The following is a 20193-nucleotide window of genomic DNA, read 5'->3' as shown; positions in this document are numbered from 1 at the left end:
AAGTCATGAGAATGGCTCACTTCCGCATGCCACATCACTGCCAGTTGAGAAGACTCAGGCATCTCCCCGTCAGTGCAGATCCAGCCTCTCCTAAGGAAGCACTTGGGGATAAATCTGACAGCAAGACTCTACCTCCATCTCCAAGGACATGGAGTAGCAGCCACAAGAACAAACCAGTGTGAATTCCCCCCTGCCCCTCAGGTCAGTTGGCAGATCTAAGTTGATGGTGGCAACCATATACAAGAAGAGCCATTGCAGATCAAGTCCCACAAGAGAGAGTGTCCATATCTCTACCTATGCTTCCTAAGTGGAGAAGCCCACATGTTCAATTTCAAGCCACCAAATACTGAGCTGTCAAGCAAGGAAACAACCCATGGAGTGATGAGCCTTGAATGTGTGAACTGGGCCCAAGTTCAGTTGCCTGGAGGCCAGAGAGCATCCCAGCTCACAGGAAGCCATCGTTTGGAGCCCCAGAAGAAGTCCTGTGGGTGGGTTGTGCTCAGCGCGGCACGACAAAACCCTTATAAACTGTGTGGAAAATTCCAGCCCCACTTAATCCCCGGGGCTTCTGAAAAACGGTGACATTCAGAAAAGATCCAAACAGGAAAGAATTAGCAGGAGAAATGCCTTTCTTCTTGCAGCTGCCACGGCTGTGCCAGGAGTGAGTGCAAGCAGGAGCGGGCGGGCGGCAGCTGAGGGGCCACCCCCCCCCAGCTCCCCCCCCCCCGGCCTGCCTCTCTCTAAACACGCAGAGCTTACTTGGAAGATTAGGAGAGAACACAGCAAAAGACAACAGAGTTCCTTTTGTAATGGGGGTGGGATTAAGGAATCAAGTGACCGGTTGCAACTCCCAAGTGGGTTTCAGGCTTCTTAGAGCACCGTGTCACTGTCAGGTTCAATCACCCACAAGCCACAGAGGTGGGAAGAGGTGGAGTGTGGCGTGTGCCGACAAAGAACCTCGCCAGGACACATGCGAGGCCAAACGTCTCCAGTCCCAGCTGCGGGTCCGGAGCCTGCTTTGGTAAGTAGCTTCCTGTGGGCTGCTGTGGCAGTGCCCTAGAATGGGACAGATTTTCTTTTTGCTTAGGGATACATGTGTTTCCACTTTTTTTATAACAAGGCGTCTTTATTTAGTTTAATTAGGGCAGAGGGAGGCTGCCAGTTCCGTACATTTGGCCATCACGAGAATACTGTGTATACAGATGCAAAGGAGGAACCACCTGGGGTTCTTGTATCTTTCACAGGAGAGGAGGGTGGTGCAGCAGCAGATGCAGCCTCTCGTGTCCCTGAAGGTCAAGCAGCTCTTGCCACAATTTCCTCTTGCATAAACTAGGTCTTGTTCTCCTTTGCGGTTGGCCACGGGGTCTAAGGATGCACTTTAACATGCAAAAAAATGGCATTCTCATGTTGGGCATTCCAATGTTCACGTTTAAAATGACTTAATTCTTGAAAGCTGTCCCCCCCCCCAAAAAAAAGCACATTGGCAAACTCTTTTTTTCTCAATGCACAAAATCCAGTGATCTACTGTTCTATGAGATCCGCAGTGTATTTGCATTATAAAGCCCCCCCCTCCGGTGTGTGTGTGTGTGTGTGTGTGTGAGAGAGAGAGAGAGAGAGAGACAGCTTTGTATTTTAGAACAATTCACCTGAAATAGCAACTACCATACTCACAATTATTGCAGGGAGATTACAAGTCCCGTTCCATGCAGAGGAATCCATGAACTGTAAAATAGTAGGAAATGCCACCATCAGCTGTGTTTTCCAAGCCTGTGCATGTTTGCTCTGCTGTAGGTCCCACTGTCTTCAATGGGACTTAACTCTCCCAAGTAGGTTTACATAGGATGTTAGCCTCAGCCAGTCTAACAGTAAGGACGAAAGCTGTTTAAAGTGTGTTACAAGGTAGTTCCTCCATGTTAGGTGACTTTGGATATGGATCCTTCCTTACTTTAACAGTGTACGCCTGTCTGCACATATAGAGTTTATAGGACTGTTTAGTGTCTGTCACTCTACCAGCTCCTGAGCCAAGGAAGCCTTAACCAGTGAGTACCAGGGAGAAGTTTGACTGGGGAAAACAATGAAGATATCTCTAACCGTAGGATATCAGAAGATGTATTCACTTATTCTCAGATTGAGAATAAGGAGGAATTAGTGTTTTTGTTTCTCCCTAGGTATTCCAGGTGCAGTACAAGGATATATCGAATCATAGTATTGTAAGGGACCTAAAACACCATTTTTTTCAACCCCACTGCTGAGGCAGAAAACCTGGTGCTATAGCATCTCTGAAAAGCAGCCATCCAGGCTCTTTTTTAATATCTCTAGCGAAGAAGAGCCCACCCAACACCTAATTCAAAGCACCCTGGCACCATATAATATAGAATATGCTCTTTCGCTCCACCAAATCCACAAGAGGAAGCATTACAACTTTCTTCTCTTCTTCTTTGGCGATCAGTGCATTCTCTCCTCTGCTTCTAGAAATTTGATTTGGCATGGTTAACCTTCCAGTTTCCTCCCACAGTAAGCAATATAGCAGGGCAGGGGGGCATTCTAGACTAGGAGGGAAAGGGAAAGGCACAAGACTTTCTATATACTGCTGAAGAATTCACGGGCATTATTTACACAGGCAAGGCTTGGAGTTTTCCATCTTTGGTAAAAATGCACTCCGCATTTGAATTGCATGAGAAAAATTCTACCTGGGTGCGGTGGAGGAGCAAAGGAAGTTGCCATAACAAAACACACACAATCAAGGAATATCTTCAAGTGGTTCAAGTGTGTGTGTGTGGTCATTTCCTTTATCTTTTCCACATTTGTGGATGTGTTGTGTTTTGAGTTTGGGAGGGTGAGGTGGGGGTAAGCTGTATGCCTAAATCCCTTCTAATTCCAGGATCCAATGAAGATTCAATTGTTGGAATAGCCAGGCAAGTTTCTTGGTAATGGCACCTAAGTATGGGTCCTTAGGGTAACGAAGGAAGTGGCTCTGTGCCAGAGATGAAAGGGATGGGGCCCCCACCCCCACCTGGCTGTTAGTGTGAAGGACAAAGGCCAGAGTTGTGTGTGAGCTAGAGGCTAGAAGCAGGCTGGACAGCTGCCTGGACACAGCCATGCTTGATTTCTGCTGGAATCTAATGTGGTTATGGGAGAATGCAGATGACTGTAGATTAGAAAATGAAATTAGCATTGGTGAACATTATCTGACTGGCATGTTTACCACCCATCTAGGAAAGAGGTGAAGGGGGCATTGTTTATGTGGTTATTCTAATATACACAATTTTAAAAGGTCTTCAGCAGCGTTGCTAGCATTGATGACAATTTTTAAAACAAAAGTATCTAGCTGTAAAATTACCAAATAGCAGCCCCAGACTAGACTGGGGGTTTATCTACACTCACTTTTTGTTGAGTGTGGGGTTTTTTTTTGGGGGGGGGCTGAGCTTTCCCTATGAGAACCCGCTCTTTAAGACTCAGTTGGAGCAAACATCAATTTGGGTTTCCCACAGATTGCTGTTTGCTCCAACTGAACTATAAAGAGTGGGTTTACACAGAGAAACTCCGGAGCAATGGGGGGAAAAGGCGTTTGGACATGGAGTTTTAAGGCACAGACCGTGCCTGGAAAGCGTTGAGGAAAGGTAAGTGTGGATAAGCCCTGGCATTTTCTTGCTACCAATGCAGTCAGGTGCATAATCATGGGGGGGGGAGGGTTTGAGAGAGAGAAAGAGGCACAGTGAGATGGACAATTCAGCAGACAATATGCTTATTTGGGGGCTGAGCTATTCTTACAGATAGACTGGCTACCATACAACATTTCTGTGTTATGTATTTGGCATTACATATTGGAATAATCTTCAAGCTGCCTCTGGCAAACACGTGGCTAAGAACACAATAATATAAACACTGGGACCTTGTGAAAGGTTCATCCATCACATTGAGCAACTCCAGGCGATGACATGACTGAGCCAGGAAATCCACATCATCGAGATACTGTTAAACCTACATGGTCAGGAAAAAAATATTCCATAGAAAACATTTCATTGTGTTTCTGCCTGCTTGGACAAACTCGTCTAGAGGATAAGTTTGTGCATTTCTGTGGAACATGCATAGAACTTGCAGAAAGCCTCTCCCACCTTTTACTATACCTTATTTCTGCACCATACTATACAATCACCCCTCCTGCTCACCCCTATCCAAACACAACAGTCCAAACCAAATGTTGTTATTGATGGTTTGTGGGGAAGGCCCTTCTGAGAAGCAACATACTTTGGTGCTCTCTTTAATGTGTAAACTATCTCCTGGGCAGCAGTCCAAACCCGAGTTGTTAGTACTACTGAATAAACTTTTTCTTACATCTCGCCTTTTCTTTTCCCATACTCCAACTCTCGGTTCCTTTAGATGTCCCCCAATTTCCTTCTCCTTATTTTCCAGTGTTGCTTCTTTATTCCTGCTCACTTCTTGCCTCAGAAGGAAAAGTTTTCTATTTGAAGGACTATCAGAGAGGAAAGTCTTCTGTTTCAAGGCATCCTTTATTCACCGAACCATCCAAACCAAGTCTGATGTAAAGACAAATAATCTTAAGAAGAGAGAGCAGGGGTCTTGAAGTTGCCCACCTTAGCACCTGGGCAGCAGACAGAGCAGGCACAGAGGATATCTGGCCCCAGCCTTCTCCATCATGGGAAGATGCATTCTGTTTCTTTCCAAATTGCACAATGGAACTTCCTGCTTCTCTCCTCTCCCCTGTAGCCCCCTGTGCACCCTCAATATTTGCGCATGATGGTTGGGGGAGCCTCGGGACACTACTTAAAGTGTTTGGCTGTGGTTGCCTTAAAATGCCTTGTATATGTGTATCCGATATAATCTGACATCCTTACTTTCTGGAACAAATCGTGTTTGTGACACAAAGGATCCACCCACTGAGATCCCATCAAACATACTTTTTTCCAACATGGAAAATATGTCCATGCAAGAAAAAAGCATGCAACAAATGCAGCTCATCATGTACGATGATGGACATTTATTCTGCTGACCTGTATATCCGATAATCGATATATGGTTAAATAGATAGAAACTTTATTTGCATTAGCCACTAGCCATAGCAATCTATATATGGTTTTCACAGTATATTTCCATCAGCATTTGTTGTCAAATTGAGATTGATTCATTGGGGCTATTATTCTAATAATTATCATCAATTTAGTAATAGGTTTCTACACAATAGTTTCAAGACTGTGTACATTAAAAACAGTTAAAAATACAAAAAAGCCAATACATTCCAAACAAAACCAAAACCAAACAGAAGGGCCCATTTATCCGGCTGGGAAAGCCTGTCGGAACAAAAATGTCTTCATTTGTTTCCTAAAAGTGGATGCCTGTAATATATCGATAGAAATGCTATTACAGTGGTATCTCGGGTTACATACGCTTCAAGTTACATACGCTTCAGGTTACAGACTCCGCTAACCCAGAAATATTATCTTGGGTTAAGAACTTTGGTTCAGGATGAGAACAGAAATTGGGTGGGGGCGGCGTGAGGTCCCATTAGCTAAAGTGGTCTTCAGGTTAAGAACAGTTTCAGGTTAAGAACGGACCTCCAGAACGAATTAAGTACGTAACCAGAGGTACCACTGTATTGCACGGAACAGGGGCAGTCACTCAAAAAGCTCTGCTCCAAGTTACTGCAAGGCTACCTTCCCCCTCTCTAACACAAACACAATGAAATTGCATACAGTTTTGCCCAGTGCTTGCTTGCTTCTGTGGGTGTGGGTGTGGGTGTGGGTGTGTAAAAAGTGAGGTGCCAGTATTCCTCTCAATAAAAGTGCTGTGGGTGTCAGCACAAAATGGCTGCCACAAGCAACAAAAAAACAGGTGATGGTTCCCTGCCCTGGTAAGAACCTTCACCCACAAAAAAGCACTGATTTTATCCAGGTTATCCAATTCCCCACCTGCCAAAGGTGGTTTTGTCTTTCTACAGGACCTGCTCTCCCGCAAAGGGCCTCAACCCCCATCATGTTGCTGTTTGTTTCTTAGCAGGCCTTGTGATGACAGTGACATACACATACCGTGTAGCTGATGCACGCCTGGGCACCTTCTCACAGCTCCTGCTCCGATGGAAAGGGAGCATCTACAAACTCCTCTATTGCGAGTTCTTAATCTTCATCTCTTTCTACTTTGGCATCAGCCTCATCTACAGGTGAGCACCGGCATTTCTTTTAAGCCCGGTTGGTTTCTTTAGGGTCTTTCTGCATGCATCATGCAAGCACGTTTTAGATTTGGCACACGACTTCCGCAGGGCAACAATTGGTAGAGGACGGCTCAATATCTCATTCACTTGTAGCCGATCAGTCTTCCTTTTGAGAGACAGGGACGGAGGAGCCTGTACTTCAGGTTCTGCCTCCTCCTCCTTTTAATCTGCATTCCATCCAGGAATAACTCCAGGGGGTAAGAAAGGGGATAGTGGGTGTCCTATCAAAAATGCTTCCTGCTACGCTTTCTGCTCCCACTTAAGTAGAGCTAGAAAAACAACACAGCTTAATATGAACCACAGCAAACTAATTGTAAAAAAACAAAAAACAAAAACCACAGTAGATTTTGGCCTTCATTTTGAGCTCATTCTTTGGAAAGGCAGTGGGTGCTTTTAAGGAAAGAATGTTTCCCTCCTCCTCTCCCCAAACTCCCAAACCAACAAACAGGAGTCTGTTGAGCTGTAGGAAGGAGCAGCTCTCCAGAGAGGAGGCCTGAGGCCGGGCACAGTTGCCTGACTCAACCAAGGAGGCAGCACCCTCAGAAGTCAGCGAGGAGGGTGTTTTTCCGGATACATAGCACCTAATTTTTTATTTATAAAATCTGAACACTTATAAAAACAGACCCAACGGTGGGGGGGGGTGTGTTCAATCTTGTTCTAGAGCTGTGCAATGAGGAAACATGGAACCATAAAGAAAAAATTTGTCTAAAGATTATATTTCCCCTAGATTTGAGTGTTCTGAATGCTCAGAGAAACGTGAGGTTCTTATATAAGCAAAGCATTACATTGCTACACTGAGGGATGGACAACATCTTACTGCACACAACAAATGAAAACAAAAGTGAATTTGTTGTACGGTATTGTCCAAATAGCAACAAGAGCCCATGATTTTGCAGAAAGCTCTTGTTCTTCCTTTTTGCTTTTCTCAGTACCCATTACTGAGAAATCCCCTTTGTAGTTTTGAAACTGGAAATATTCCCCTGTGTTTCCATTACAGGCTGGTTCTGAATGAGAGCCAAAGGCTGATGTTTGAGAAGTTGGCTATGTACTGCAATAGCTATGCCGAACTGATCCCGGTGTCCTTTGTACTAGGTAAGGCATGTAAAAATGGGGAAAGAATGGTGTGAAGCCCTTACATTATTTATTTGCTTATTTGTAACATGTATAGCCAGGGCCAGCAAAAACATTTTGGTGCTTGAGGCAGAAAATCCAAAATGGTGCCCCACCCATCCCTAATATCTCTCTATCTGTACCTAGAATGATCAGTAGCAAACCACTTCAGCTGAGAATCACAGACTCGGTTGTTTCTCAATTATAACAATAGGGAAATATTTTTCTCCCTCTCTCATAACATCCTTTTGAAGCTGAATGTTGGAAAATTTGGAACACACAAAATAAAGTACTTCTTCACAAAGGAGGACATAATTAGGCCATGACAGCTGTTCCTGCCTGGCATGAAATCTGAAGGCTGCTGGAGAATTTCTCACACCCCTTAAGAAACACCAGACAGAAGTTCGCATAAATATGTCTTCTCTGAGAGGCAAGATGGCTCTCTGCCAAGAGTACCATTCTTACTGACAGTTTCATGTCAGGCTTTGACAAAGCATTCTCCCTACTCTGGGCTCATAAGACTATGAGGAACAGTGTGGTAGTGCCCATTCTGACAGGGTATTGCTAAATGAGAGAAGAGCAGGGCTGAGGGATCTTTCTCACAGAATCAACTGCATATACTGCAGACAAAGATCTCTCAAGCTCAGGCACTACAGCCAGGGTGCTGAGCATATAATGAGGCCACCCAGAGTCAAGCAAACGTAATTTTTATTCCAAAGATTTTCAGCTTTTTTAAGTTTTGTGAGACAAAAAATTGAACATGCACAAGTGATGTCTTGTGAAAGCTCAAAATGGAAAAGGTTTGTGGCTCAGAGCTTGTGTGTGTGTCCCTTTACTCTGCCAATTCTGCTCAAATTGGATCTGTTCCTGCAGCCCTTTCCTTTTGGTTGCTATCATCCTCACTAACCATCTCTTTGTTTTCACGCTAGGCTTTTATGTCACCTTAGTGGTGTCTCGATGGTGGGGACAGTACGAGAGCATCCCATGGCCTGACCGCATCATGAACCTGGTCTCAAGTAGCGTGGATGGGAAGGACGAGTACGGCCGCCTCCTTCGGCGCACGCTCATGCGCTACATCAATCTGCTGGGTGTGCTGATCTTGCGCTCGGTCAGCACTGCTGTCTTCAAGCGATTTCCCAGCATCGAACATATTGTGACAGCAGGTACTATCCATCGCAGTGATGACCAACTAAGACAAAATGTGCTTACAGTGATTCCCATCCTACGTGCCACAAATGAAGACGTCCAGGGGGACCCTTTTTGAGATGCTAAGAGTTGGTTAGAGGAGGGAGGGAGGCAATCTTGCTTGTTAATTACATTTATATCCTGCTTTTTTTTCCTCCAAGGAAACTAATAGGCAGCGTACAGGGTTATCTCTGTTGCTTTTTATTCCTACAACAGTCATGTGAGGTAGGTTGGATTGAGAGACAGTGACTGGCCCACGATGACTCAGTGAGCTTTAGGACTGAGCATTGATTTGAACTTGGGTCTCCCCACTTCTAGATTTAATCTCCCACACTACACTGGCTCTCAATCTTTGATGCCTTCAGCCTATCAAATCTAAGGGTTCAGAACAACTGGGCAAGTTATAATTGTTATGGGACCCACTCTGAAGCTACTGTTAAGCTCTTCCCACATCTCCAAGTGGTTAGCAGTTCTGGGGGTACAGCACATATCCAGGTTTGGTTTCCTTTGGAAGGTGGTCATTGGAAGCTTTTGGTGTTTTGTACGGTATTGGCCCAAATATACGCCACACTTTTTTTTCTCCAAATTCTGACCATGAAAAGTTAAACTGCGGCTTAAATTTGTGACTTTACAAAAAATGGGTTTTACGATATTGCTGCTGAAACAGACATACGGTAAAATGGAACAGGTGTGAGTGCCTGCAGAATTTTAAGGGAGAGGCTTATATTCAAGTATTGTCTCTTTTTTCTTCCCCACCCCCCTTGAATTTTAAAGGTGCGGCTTATATTCGGGTACAGCTTATATTTGGGCTGATATGGTAATTTCTGTGTTTATTTACAAATACATATTTGAATTTGTGCTGTCCATTGTGTTATTAATTTTTACTGTTTATTTTTAAGGCGCTTCAATATTTTGAGGTCCCAAAAATTGTTTTTGAGATCAACAGGTTTATTTCCTCTCCAAAATACAACCTGCGTGATGGGATTTGTGTAAACTGTCCTCCTTCTCTCCTCCATCTTCTTGTCTGCATAGGCCTGATGACTCCAGAAGAACACAAGAAATTTGACAGTTTAAATTCACCCCATAACAAGTTCTGGATCCCCTGCGTGTGGTTCTCAAACCTGGCAGTGAAGGCACGTAATGATGGAAGGATCCGTGACAGTGTGCTCCTGCAAGGCATCTTGAATGTGAGTTCATGATATGCAAGTGGGTGTCAGCCAACCATGCTGTAGTTTCCTGAACAGAGAACATCAGGTCTCTCTCCAGGAAGGAGCAGAGGCAGAATACAGTGGTACCTCGGGTTAAGTACTTAATTCGTTCCGGAGGTCCGTACTTAACCTGAAACTGTTCTTAACCTGAAGCACCACTTTAGCTAATGGGGTCTCCTGCTGCTGCTGCGCCGCCGGAGCACGATTTTTGTTCTCATCCTGAAGCAAAGTTCTTAACCTGAAGCACTATTTCTGGGTTAGCGGAGTCTGTAACCCGAAGCATATGTAACCTGAAGTGTATGTAACCCGAGGTACCACTGTAATTGCTGCAGGCCATCAAGGATGGGATATGACGATAGGCAGCTTAAGACCAGACAGGACAGTGGTATGCGGGGAGCTGCGGACCCAAAACCTTCTGTGTCCCTACTGACAAATAACAAAACAATATTGCAATTGGCAGTGCTCACTTTGGGCTCAGAGAAGGCAAGTCAATGGAAAAGATCAAGCAGGGTCATGTGAGTCTGTGATGTGCTTCAAGGACCACAAGGAGGAACCCCTCGCAAAGAGCGGAAGGATGAGAAAAGGAGGGAGAACTGCTTCCCTGGGTGCTTCCACACAGCAGCCGATTGTGACTCAGTGCTGCTCATGAACGCAAGTTTTTCACAGTGTCCACACAATTTCATCCTCGTTAAAACACCACCCCAGCCTCCCCATTTAATCTGGATTTACCAGTTCTGGATTTATTTATTTTTAACTTAATGGGTTTTCCATAGAAACAATAAAGCCTGATTAAATGGGAAAATACAGTGGGATGGCAATTTGATGAGGACATTGTGAGAGAGACACTCTTAATATTTTTGCATTCTCCCAAGTTTCCTCTTATGTCTACAAAAACAGGACTTTTCGTGTTGCGGCATCTGCCCTCTGGAATGTGCTCCCAGTAATCATCAGACAGGTGCATATAGTACTAGCATTTAAGCATCTCCTTAAAACGCATTTGTTCATCCAGGCTTTCCATGAGAGGCAATCCAGTTAAGCCGAGTTATTAATCTGATTCATTGATGCATTATTTGTAATTTGATTTTATTTATCATTTTATGTTGTTCACCGCCTCAATATGTTTTAAATGTTTGGCAGTATACAAATATTTGCAAAGAAACAAATAATAAAGGAAAAATGGGGAGGGGACCTCTCTGGCGGATCATCTGTACTTTTATCAGTACTTCTCCTTCCCTCCAACAGGAAATGAACACTTTGCGCAGTCAGTGTGGGAGACTCTATGGGTATGATTGGATCAGCATTCCATTGGTCTACACACAGGTGAGAACTGGTATATATTCTCCAGACAAAATTAAATGAGTCTTGGTCCCACTTAAAATCAAGCTAGCTCACTTAACACTCATTTATTTCAGTGGGATTTAAAATAATCAAACTTGCTATCAAAATGCAAAGCAAGCTGGAGCAAGTCCTGTACAAGGAAGCGTAACAACATTTGGGGCTTTTTAGTTTAGGGGAAAAAAGGTGAGTTGAGGAGAGGGCAGTGGTGGAGCTTCATGCTCCGGCATGGGGGCGGGGTGGAGAGCAGGTGGGGGCGGGGCTGGTGTGCGTCCCCAGGGTGTGGCGCGCCGCCCGCTGGGGTGTGGCACATGTCCTGGAGGTGTGGCACTCTGCCTGCGGGGGGCATGGCAGCCGGGATGGCACCCCACCGGGATCGCACTGCCAGGGGTGGTACGCTCCCCCCGTACTCCTCTTCCTCCGCCAGTGGGAGAGGGGACATGAATAGAGTGGGTCCCCCCCTTTTTTCTCCTAATATTAGAATATCTGGGGTTACGCCAAAAAGCTAGATGATTGGAGTTTCGGAGCAGACAAAAGGATGTATTTCTTCGCACAGTGCACTATGGAATTTGCTCCCACCAGATGTGGTGAAGGCCACCGACGTAAAGTGGGATATGAAAAATTCATGTAGGATAAGGCTGTCAGTGGCTGCTGCTGGTCATGGTGGCTGTTGCTACATCCAGGAGCAGAGACAGCATGCTTCAGAATACCAGTCACTTGGCAATGGCTGCAGTAGAAGGCTGTTTCCACATGCCCTGCTTGTGAGCATAGGCATCTGGTTCACCACTGTGGGAAGTGCAGTGCTGGGCTAGATCAGCCTTTGGTCTGACCCAACCGGGCTCTTCTATTATTAGCCTCAGAATACATCCAAAGTCCTCGTGTACAAATAAGTACCTGCCCTTAAACCCCTTCCACTTGAATCTCCAAGTGGGAGGGGAGGTTATTGGTTTGTGGTTGTTTCCTTTGCTCTCATTTTTATTGTGTGTTTTGTGTTTTTATCTTGTATTCTTTATGTTGTGAACCGCCCTAGAATCTACAGATGAGGGCTGGTATACAAATTGAAGAAATAAATAAAATTGTTAGCTTTCCCCACCACAACCACAGATATGCATACTGCGCTCATGATCTTCTGTAGCCTTCACACCCATTCCTTGCATCACCTTCTCATGTAACCTTTGTTATGAATCCCATACACACAACTCTAGTGTGCCAGACGTTGTATGCTCAAGTCACAACGTCTTATGCGGTTGCAGTCAAACACATAGCACATAATAACTCCCCATACAATGACAGGGAATTTTCATGGCTAATGAGTTTGGGTCCTTATTTTCTCTGAGTACATGCTCTTTTTCTCCTTGAGCATATCAAAACTTGCCCTACTGGCTCACTCCCATCCACTGAATCATGTTTTTGCCTGAGCCCTACAAACACAGCTTCACAGCTCTTGGCATGCTGTTCCTGCCCTCTGTGCAAAAGGAAGGCTGTTATCTACATTAGACACCAGGCATGTTAACTGCTCACCACCGCCCAAACTGCAGCCTCAGGGTAGACGTTATGGTGCCAGCTTCCTCGCATGTCTTATGCAACCCTGTTGCTTAAATAGTGCACTCTGCCAGACTCTGTTGTGCCGAGAAAAAGGATTTCAGGTTAATGGAAGGTATATATCGAACCCTGCAAGCCAGGATGAAAGGCAGATCAAGGCAGATCAAGGCTGTACATGCACAGTCTGTTTCCAGGAATTTGTTTTCTGCATAGCCATAGGGACTTAAATAATGACAGGTGGCATTCTGAGCCAGATTTTGGATTGCAAATGATGTAGAAATGATATGGGACAATAACCATGGTGCCTTTAGCGGTCCCGTATATTGGAAAGATCAAATAGTGAATTGTAAAACTCAAAAAAGCTAAAGAATTAGTAGAGAATTTAGAGCCAGAGTAGTTCTTTTGAGGCAAAAGGGACGAGGAAGTGAGACAATAACTGAGTTCTTCAAAATCTTTGGGGCTTTCCAGACAAAGGTCCTTTTTCATGGAAATATATCCATGCTTTCACCTAGGGCTTTTCTAATACTAGCCACATTTTAAAAATCCCCATAGATCTTCCCAGTGTGGAAGCAAATGGGCCTGAACTTGCTGCAAGAAGATAACATGGTTTGTTGTTTTTTTGTATTGAAACTGTACGAGGGATTCACTCAAGTACTGGAAGATGTGGAAGAAGAAAAAAAGGAATGAAAAGAACCAATGGAAGGGGTTTAGAACGGTGGTGCTTACCCATGTGGTAGGCAGGTGGGTGAGGGGCAGGTGATGTGTCTTGCAGCAGTCTCATAGGCATTTCAGACCCCATGGGTACATGTGGCATCAGTGAAAGGACAGCAAAAGAGACAGAACACAGTTGTGCTTGTTGAGGGCAAGAAGCTTGCTTTCTTGGGTTAGTGACTTTAGTCTGGGTCATAATGATACTACCCCTGCAGAAGCACTTCCTTTTGTGAACCATAGCTCAGTAATGGCTGTGCAACCCCCACCCCAATAAGCCACGGTGTCTTAAAAGGCCCTAACACACTCTGTCTCTTTCTCCAAGGTGGTCACAGTGGCTGTTTACAGCTTTTTCCTGGCTTGTTTAATTGGTCGACAGTTCCTGGACCCTGCAAAGGCATATCCTGGCCACGAGATGGATCTCTTTGTGCCCATCTTCACCTTCCTGCAGTTTTTCTTCTATGCTGGCTGGCTAAAGGTCAGTTCAAAGGAGAGGGTGTGGATTCCCCCAGGAACTTCTGCCCATCAGGATAGAACTTCCGAAGTTCTTTTTTAAGTAGCTGAGACACACCCTGAAGCCACTTTAGACAGAGGCAAATCCAGGTTTTATAGAGTGGCCAAAAGTCCACGTGATGGCGGCAGACCTAGATCTTCAAACATAGGTCTGCCCATCCATGGGTAACTGGAAGATGGTGGATGATTTAAAGGACCAAAGGGGCATGCAAATACGAGGTGCTGTGCCTTCTGTTCCAACCACCACTCTTACCTCTGCAGGCCATCCCATCAAGAGGTTTTATTTCTAGTGAGCTACCTTAAAAAATATATTATTAAGCTGCTGGAGCTGGCAAGGTCTTCTTCAAATGAAATTGTATTGGTAAGGCAGTGCATAGCAAGCAAATACATCAGCATCTTACTTTCTTTTTTTCTTTTTTTTTACAAAGTGCCAGATCCTTTTGGTCTGTTAACCTTGCCTTTTAATCCTGCTGACTGGACAAGATAAAATTGTCTTAAATATAATAGTGAAGCCCATTTTTAAAAGCAATCTGGACCATCCTTAGTTCCACAACTAAGGAGCTATTTTCATTTCAATTCATTTAATTTAAAAGCATTTCTAAACCGCATAATATGTAACAATCTCTAACCAGTATATAAGAGTACAAAACAAAAGCAATTAAACGTTATTGTAAAGCTAAAAATACAACATATATACCAGTAAAACAGCATTATGAAAACATAAACAGGATTTCAGCAATAACAGACCAACCTTCTGAGTCAAGGAAAGCCTAGGCTAACAGGTATGGGTGGTATTCAGCTAAGTTTTACTTGACTTAGTCATGTCCATTAATTTCAGTGGGTGTACTCTGAGTAAAGCTTCATTACCTACCAACCTATGTCTTCACAAGACATCTGAAACAACTGATGGATGAAATTTCATGTCCAGTGCTGATCAGCAATGCTTTCATTGCACACATTTCACAGGTAGCTGAACAGCTCATTAATCCATTTGGGGAGGATGACGACGACTTTGAAACCAACTGGCTCATTGATAGGAATCTGCAGGTGAGTCTGAGGCCTGGCTATTACAGAACTCAGGGAAGGTCTTTCTTACGCTTCCCACAGGGCAGCTCTTTCCCCTTTGAGGCTCAACATTCCTTCTCAGCGATTCATTAGACATCCAGCATTCAATAAGATGAAATCATGGCTCTGAGAAAAAGCTTCATATAGCATTAGCAGGTCTCTGAGCCAAGCATGACTTTCTTGGTGTGTGGCTTTGTTATCAGAAGGCCTAGTGTGCGTCTAACTTAATGTATGACATTTCCAGATGTTTCTATATCAAAATTTGGAAGGAGGCTTCCTATACTCGCCCCTCCTTGAGCTTTCACTCTTTATTGTACCTTTGATCATTTGCCTGCTACTCATGATCTCATGCTGCTTCCTGTACATCAAAGGCAGCTCATAATCAACCTTTCCTCCTAGGCAGGCCCACACAACTTGTGGTCCACCAAGCTGAGCATAGCCCCACTCAGCCATGAGCTGAGCCTACTACAGACGCCATAAACCTCCAGCTTTTTTTTTTTTGTCTGCCTGGGACTCGCCCACTCAAAAAAGGAGAGGGTTATCAAGACTCCAGCAAGCCACAATAACATAGTTATCTTAGTGAGCTGCTCTATTATCATAAGCTCTCCAGCACTCTCAACTGAACACAGTCATCGCCTCAGCCATTCTTAAATTGCAACCGCCCCCAAATTATTAGAAATGGATGTTTTCTCAGAAATGGAAGAATAAGAGCAAATGCATTCACAGTGCCATTGAGTTTTGACCCCATTGGGCCTGACATATATGTCTTGTCTATGCAGGTCTCCCTTATGGCAGTGGATGAAATGCACCAGGACCTGCCCACCCTGCAGAAGGACCCATATTGGAACGAACCAGACCCACAGCCACCCTACACAGCAGCAACTGCGGATTATAAGCGGACATCTTTCCTGGGCTCGACCTTTGACATCAGGCAAGTGAAGCTACCTAAAGCAACCCTTTCCTGACCCAGGAGATGAAGTAGGCGTTTGCCTATGGAAGCTCATGACATTATACACGTGTTTGTCGTTATAGTTCCACAAGAGTTTTGAGAATTACTAGCAGAAAACCCAAGGAGGAGATAAAATAACATGTTGCAGTGGGGAGTGCTCCTGTTCAGGGTTCCAGCCAGCCAGCCATGCCCTCTTCCTGCACACAAAGTATTAAACAAGAAGAGGACAGTGTTCAACAGAACATATTAAAAAAAAGCTTAAAACATTTTGTACTTCCGCAAGCCTGCTCTTGTGCATGGATGATGCCATTTGGGCTACGTAAGGAGAATGAGTTTGCAGTTAGCATATAATTTGACATTCCTCCAATGCTCACACCACTCTTTTTACATCAGCTTCTACCAGAATGTGTCATTTGGCTGTTTTGAGGTGCTGTGGAGCTTGTTTTTGCTGTTGCTGTGGCTCCAAGCAGAACCTCAGTCACCCAAACCACAAATAGCCAAATTCTTTGTGATATGTTGCCAAGACTCACCTCTTTAGCTCTGCCACACCTCACCTTGTGGCCTGCAGGTAATCAAGTGAATACCACTGGCCAAAGTAATCAAGGTGCAGACTGCCAAATAAGCTGTTTATGAACATCTTCCTCCTCTGAGGTGTTTGAATAAATAGGACTGTGCTATATGTCATGCCTGAGCAACTTGTAACATAGGTCAGCTTCTCCTGGTGCAGGATTTTCATATTTTTGTTTTGTAAGCACACATAGAGCCGGCCCTATCATTGGGCAGAGTGAGGCAGCCACCCCAGGCAGCTGATTTTAGATATCATAAGAAGGCAGCAAATTGTTAGTGATTTATTATTGTTTGTTTTTTTTACTGCCAAGGAGTGGGGAGAGCTGGTTGTGGAATTTTTTTTTGCCTCAGGTGCCAAACTAACTTGATCAGCTTTGGATATGGCACCCCTTGACGAGGAGGAATTTTGCAGCAAAATGTCTTGGGCCAAACCTGGAAGTAAAAAACAAGCATGAGTAGACATGCTAGTACAAACACAGAAGTATTCCTACTGGGCACAAGAATCGTTGGCTGGCATGGTCAAGCACCTACCAAGTCCCATACGTCAATAGTTGAGAGCCCCCTGGTCCCACCCCTTCTCCTCTTCCTTGCTGCTGCTGCCCACTTGCTCACCTCTTCTCTCTCTCTCTCTCTCTCTCTCTCTCTCTCTCTCTCCCACAAAGGGGGTGAGCAAGTGAAGAGCCATGTTAGTGAGGAGCAGCAATCTGTGCCACATTTGCTTACTCACTGGTTCTTCTCTGACTGGTGAACACTGAACAGGTGACAGCAATAGTCAGGGGAAGCAGCAGCAACAGGGGCTGGAAGTGGGACCCCTGACGTAAGTTGGAGAGAGGTGGTAAAGGGGCACTGAGGCTGTTTTCTCTCCAAGGGCTCTCCAGAACATGGAGATGGCACTGTTCAGAGTGCACCCAACATAGGAGTTTAGAGCCACCCTACATGTTCTAATCTCTCCAGTCACTGTGTGCAACTGCCTGTTTCCCTTCTCCAGCATGCAGAAAGAAGAGATGGAATTCCAACCCCTGGAACAGATTAAAGAGAACGAGGAAGCAAACCACTCCACCCCATTGCTGGGCCACATCAGCCGCTTCCTGAACGTCCAGTCCCCCACTTTCCCCAGGTCGTCCAGAATGAACCTGATGCGCCGGAGGAATGACAGTGTGCCTTCTTCCCCTTATTACGCCTACCCAGATGTGGGCAAACCCGGCAGCCCAACCAGTATCAACCAGCAAAGGGGAGACTGCTCCCCGGCAAGCTTCACCTCCCAGGACCAATGGGACAAGGCGGCCAGCAAGCTGAGAGAATTTGACGCCTTCATGTCCACTCCGTTCTACGAGAGGCCTGGCTTCTACAGCGCCCCACAGACGCCCATCAGCTCCATCCCCATGATCTTCCCATCCAGACGTCAAGGCCGCAAGAAGCCGCCTGCTCTCTCCAGCATCGCCGCCTGCTCCTCTTCTTTAAGGGACAACTCCACCAGCCAATCCCCTGGCAGAGCCAGCGACATGGACAGAAGTGAGAACTCTCTTGGATCGGGAACTAGAGAAACTTTTGTTTGGCCAACGGAGAAAGGCCAGGCTTCAGACTCCTTGGCGGTGACCATTGAAGAGGTGGCAAAAAAACTGACCAATGGATCGAAGGAGATTGCCCCTTTGGGAAGCCCAGGAGGGCCTCTGTCCTCAGCGAGCTCGGCAAGTCCCAAGTTTCCTTTCTTTGCGGAGTCCCCAGATCCTGAGATGCAAGCAAACGTCAAGGGTCTGAAAGGCCACCGGCAGCCCTGGTTTACACCAGACCACTCAGCAACTCCAAACCCAGACTACCCCACCTACCTCCACTCCTACGGTATCAAGACCCCTAGCAGCAATGGCCCTCCCACCTGCTTTCCCTTCACACCCTTGACATCCCCAGTGCTTGAGAGATCCCGTCTGGGCAAAGCAAACGCTGCTGTTGGCTCTGCCTCGGCGGCTTCTCCTGGAGGCATGGAGCAGGATTCGCCAACAGCGCCAGGGGCTGCCAGAGATGCAGGAAGTGGAGTCACCAACACTTTTCATACCAAGGATCAGAGAAAGGCAGCCAGCTCTTCTCCCAATGACTCGGGCATCTCCCTAGCAGAAGGAGACTTTGTCGGGCTGATGGAAGTGATCATGGAAACCAGCGAGAGCACAGCTGATGAAGGGAAGGAAGCAGAGATAACTAAATGAAATGGGCTCACAGATGCGTTTCAACTAGGATGGCATGATTTTTAAAAAATGAAGCTTCATGGGTGCGCAGCCTCTTAAGAGACACTGGAATCACATACAATGAGCTACAGAACAGCTGAGAAGGCAAAAACATTGGGTTGAACAGATCACACCATAGATAATGCATAGGCTTTTGCTTACATGCTGGTTAAGAGTCATTCAGGGCACTTGAGCACCACACGATTATGAAACCAGTTCTCATTCCAGCAAGCCAAGGAGAGTGTGGGAGTCCCAGAAATATCCCAGTTGCTCCCAAAGCACAATCCCATCCTTGAGCGGAGGATCAGCAAGCATCAGACAGCAGTACTAATTGGTCAGTCCCACCATTGCAAGGAAGAGGCCTGCCCAATGTTCTGAGACAATATAGACTGATAGAATCTTTTTGAGAATGAGAGTGAAGTTTGCTTCCACTTCTAACACTGCAGGAAAAATTTGGTCTCAAAAATTTGGGCAGCACACACACAACAGCACTTATGGATAGAAAGATTAAGGCTGTGGTTAAAAACCACTTGCTTGATAAGCATTAAGAGTTTTTTGCTGGCTGCCTAAGTCAACTGTAGGACAGATAATGAAGAAGCAGTTTCGCTGAGTGGCCATAGCTTGATTACACTGTCTTTTGCGCTATATCCCTTTACAGTGGTGCCTCGCAAGATGAAAAGAATCCGTTCCGCGATTCTTTTCGTCTAGCGGTTTTTTCGTCTTGCGAAGCAACCCCATTAGCGGCTAAGCGGATTAGCGCTATTAGCGATTTAGCGCTATTAGCAGCTTAGCGGGCTTGGCGGCTAAGCTGTTAAAAGGCTACTAACGGCTTAGCGGCTTTGAAAAAGGGGGGGGGAAGCGGGGGGGAAATGGCGAGACTCGCAAGACGTTTTCATCTTGCGAAGCAAGCCCATAGGGAAATTTGTCTTGCGAAGCGTCTCCGCAACGGAAACCCTTTCGTCTTGCGGGTTTTTCGTCTTGCGAGGCATTCGTCTTGCGGGGCACCACTGTACTAAACACACATTAGCAATAGACAGCATCACAGCTTTTATTTGCCTACAATCTATTTCTAAAAAGCAGGTGACAAGTCAACTGAAGAAAAAGTTTCAGTTCCTTGTAGCTTTAAATAGCACGAACAGAAAGCACAGCTAGACAATGCCCCTGTTAAATTACAGAGAGTTGGATGTTTTGATCTGGCTATGTTTTAACACAGGATCTTGAGCCATTTACAGGTCCAACAAACGGCTCCTGTCAGGATATAGCAATTGCTGTAGCAACATTCACGGGGGCAGGAAGAGAATCACTTACAATTTTGGGTGTCAGCATTTGCAGAATCTCATGCTCACTAAACTGGAAACCTTGAAAAACACCTACAGTTCTCAGGGTATCAAATGAGGACCACCTCCACTTTTTATTTTCTGCTACTGCTCTGCTGTTGTGGTCTAGCACACCACAAACACTGGAAACCCATTTGGGGTCATTACTGAAAGTTCCAAGGAAGAAATCCCTTCATTCGATCTAATCCATTGGTTTTGGCATCCGCCTGTCTCGGTAGACAGTAGGAGAGTG

General features: G+C 45.4%; 1 protein-coding gene across 2 annotated transcripts; it reads left to right on the top strand.

Moving 5' to 3' along the window:
• Nucleotides 1-762: 762 nt before the first annotated feature.
• Nucleotides 763-19993, top strand: BEST1 (bestrophin 1). 2 transcript variants are annotated; one of them, XM_077932349.1, is made up of 10 exons: nt 763-1021; nt 6016-6175; nt 7224-7318; nt 8266-8499; nt 9554-9708; nt 10972-11049; nt 13640-13792; nt 14794-14874; nt 15672-15823; nt 17397-19993. In XM_077932349.1, the coding sequence occupies exons 2-10, from the start codon at nt 6024-6026 to the stop codon at nt 18604-18606; spliced, it is 2310 nt and encodes a 769-aa protein (XP_077788475.1). In that variant the 5' UTR covers nt 763-1021; nt 6016-6023; the 3' UTR covers nt 18607-19993. The 2 variants fall into 2 exon arrangements, with proteins under 2 accessions (XP_077788475.1, XP_028592534.2); XM_028736701.2 differs by having other exon boundaries at nt 6013-6175.
• Nucleotides 19994-20193: the final 200 nt, after the last annotated feature.

This window comes from Podarcis muralis, chromosome 1 (genome assembly GCF_964188315.1).
Source record: "Podarcis muralis chromosome 1, rPodMur119.hap1.1, whole genome shotgun sequence".
In the NCBI taxonomy this organism is placed as follows: Eukaryota; Metazoa; Chordata; class Lepidosauria; order Squamata; family Lacertidae; genus Podarcis; species Podarcis muralis.
The sequence above is the reverse complement of the archived record's forward strand: the minus strand, read 5'-3'. Positions and strand labels throughout refer to the sequence as shown.

Excerpts from the sequence above, each read along its gene's own strand:
- BEST1 (XM_077932349.1), top strand. The coding sequence starts at position 6,024 with ATGACAGTGACATACACATACCGTGTAGCTGATGCACGCCTGGGCACC. Across the intron at positions 6,176-7,223 it reads GGCATCAGCCTCATCTACAG|GCTGGTTCTGAATGAGAGCC; the intron begins GTGAGCACCGGC and ends TTTCCATTACAG. Across the intron at positions 15,824-17,396 it reads GGCTCGACCTTTGACATCAG|CATGCAGAAAGAAGAGATGG; the intron begins GCAAGTGAAGCT and ends TCCCTTCTCCAG.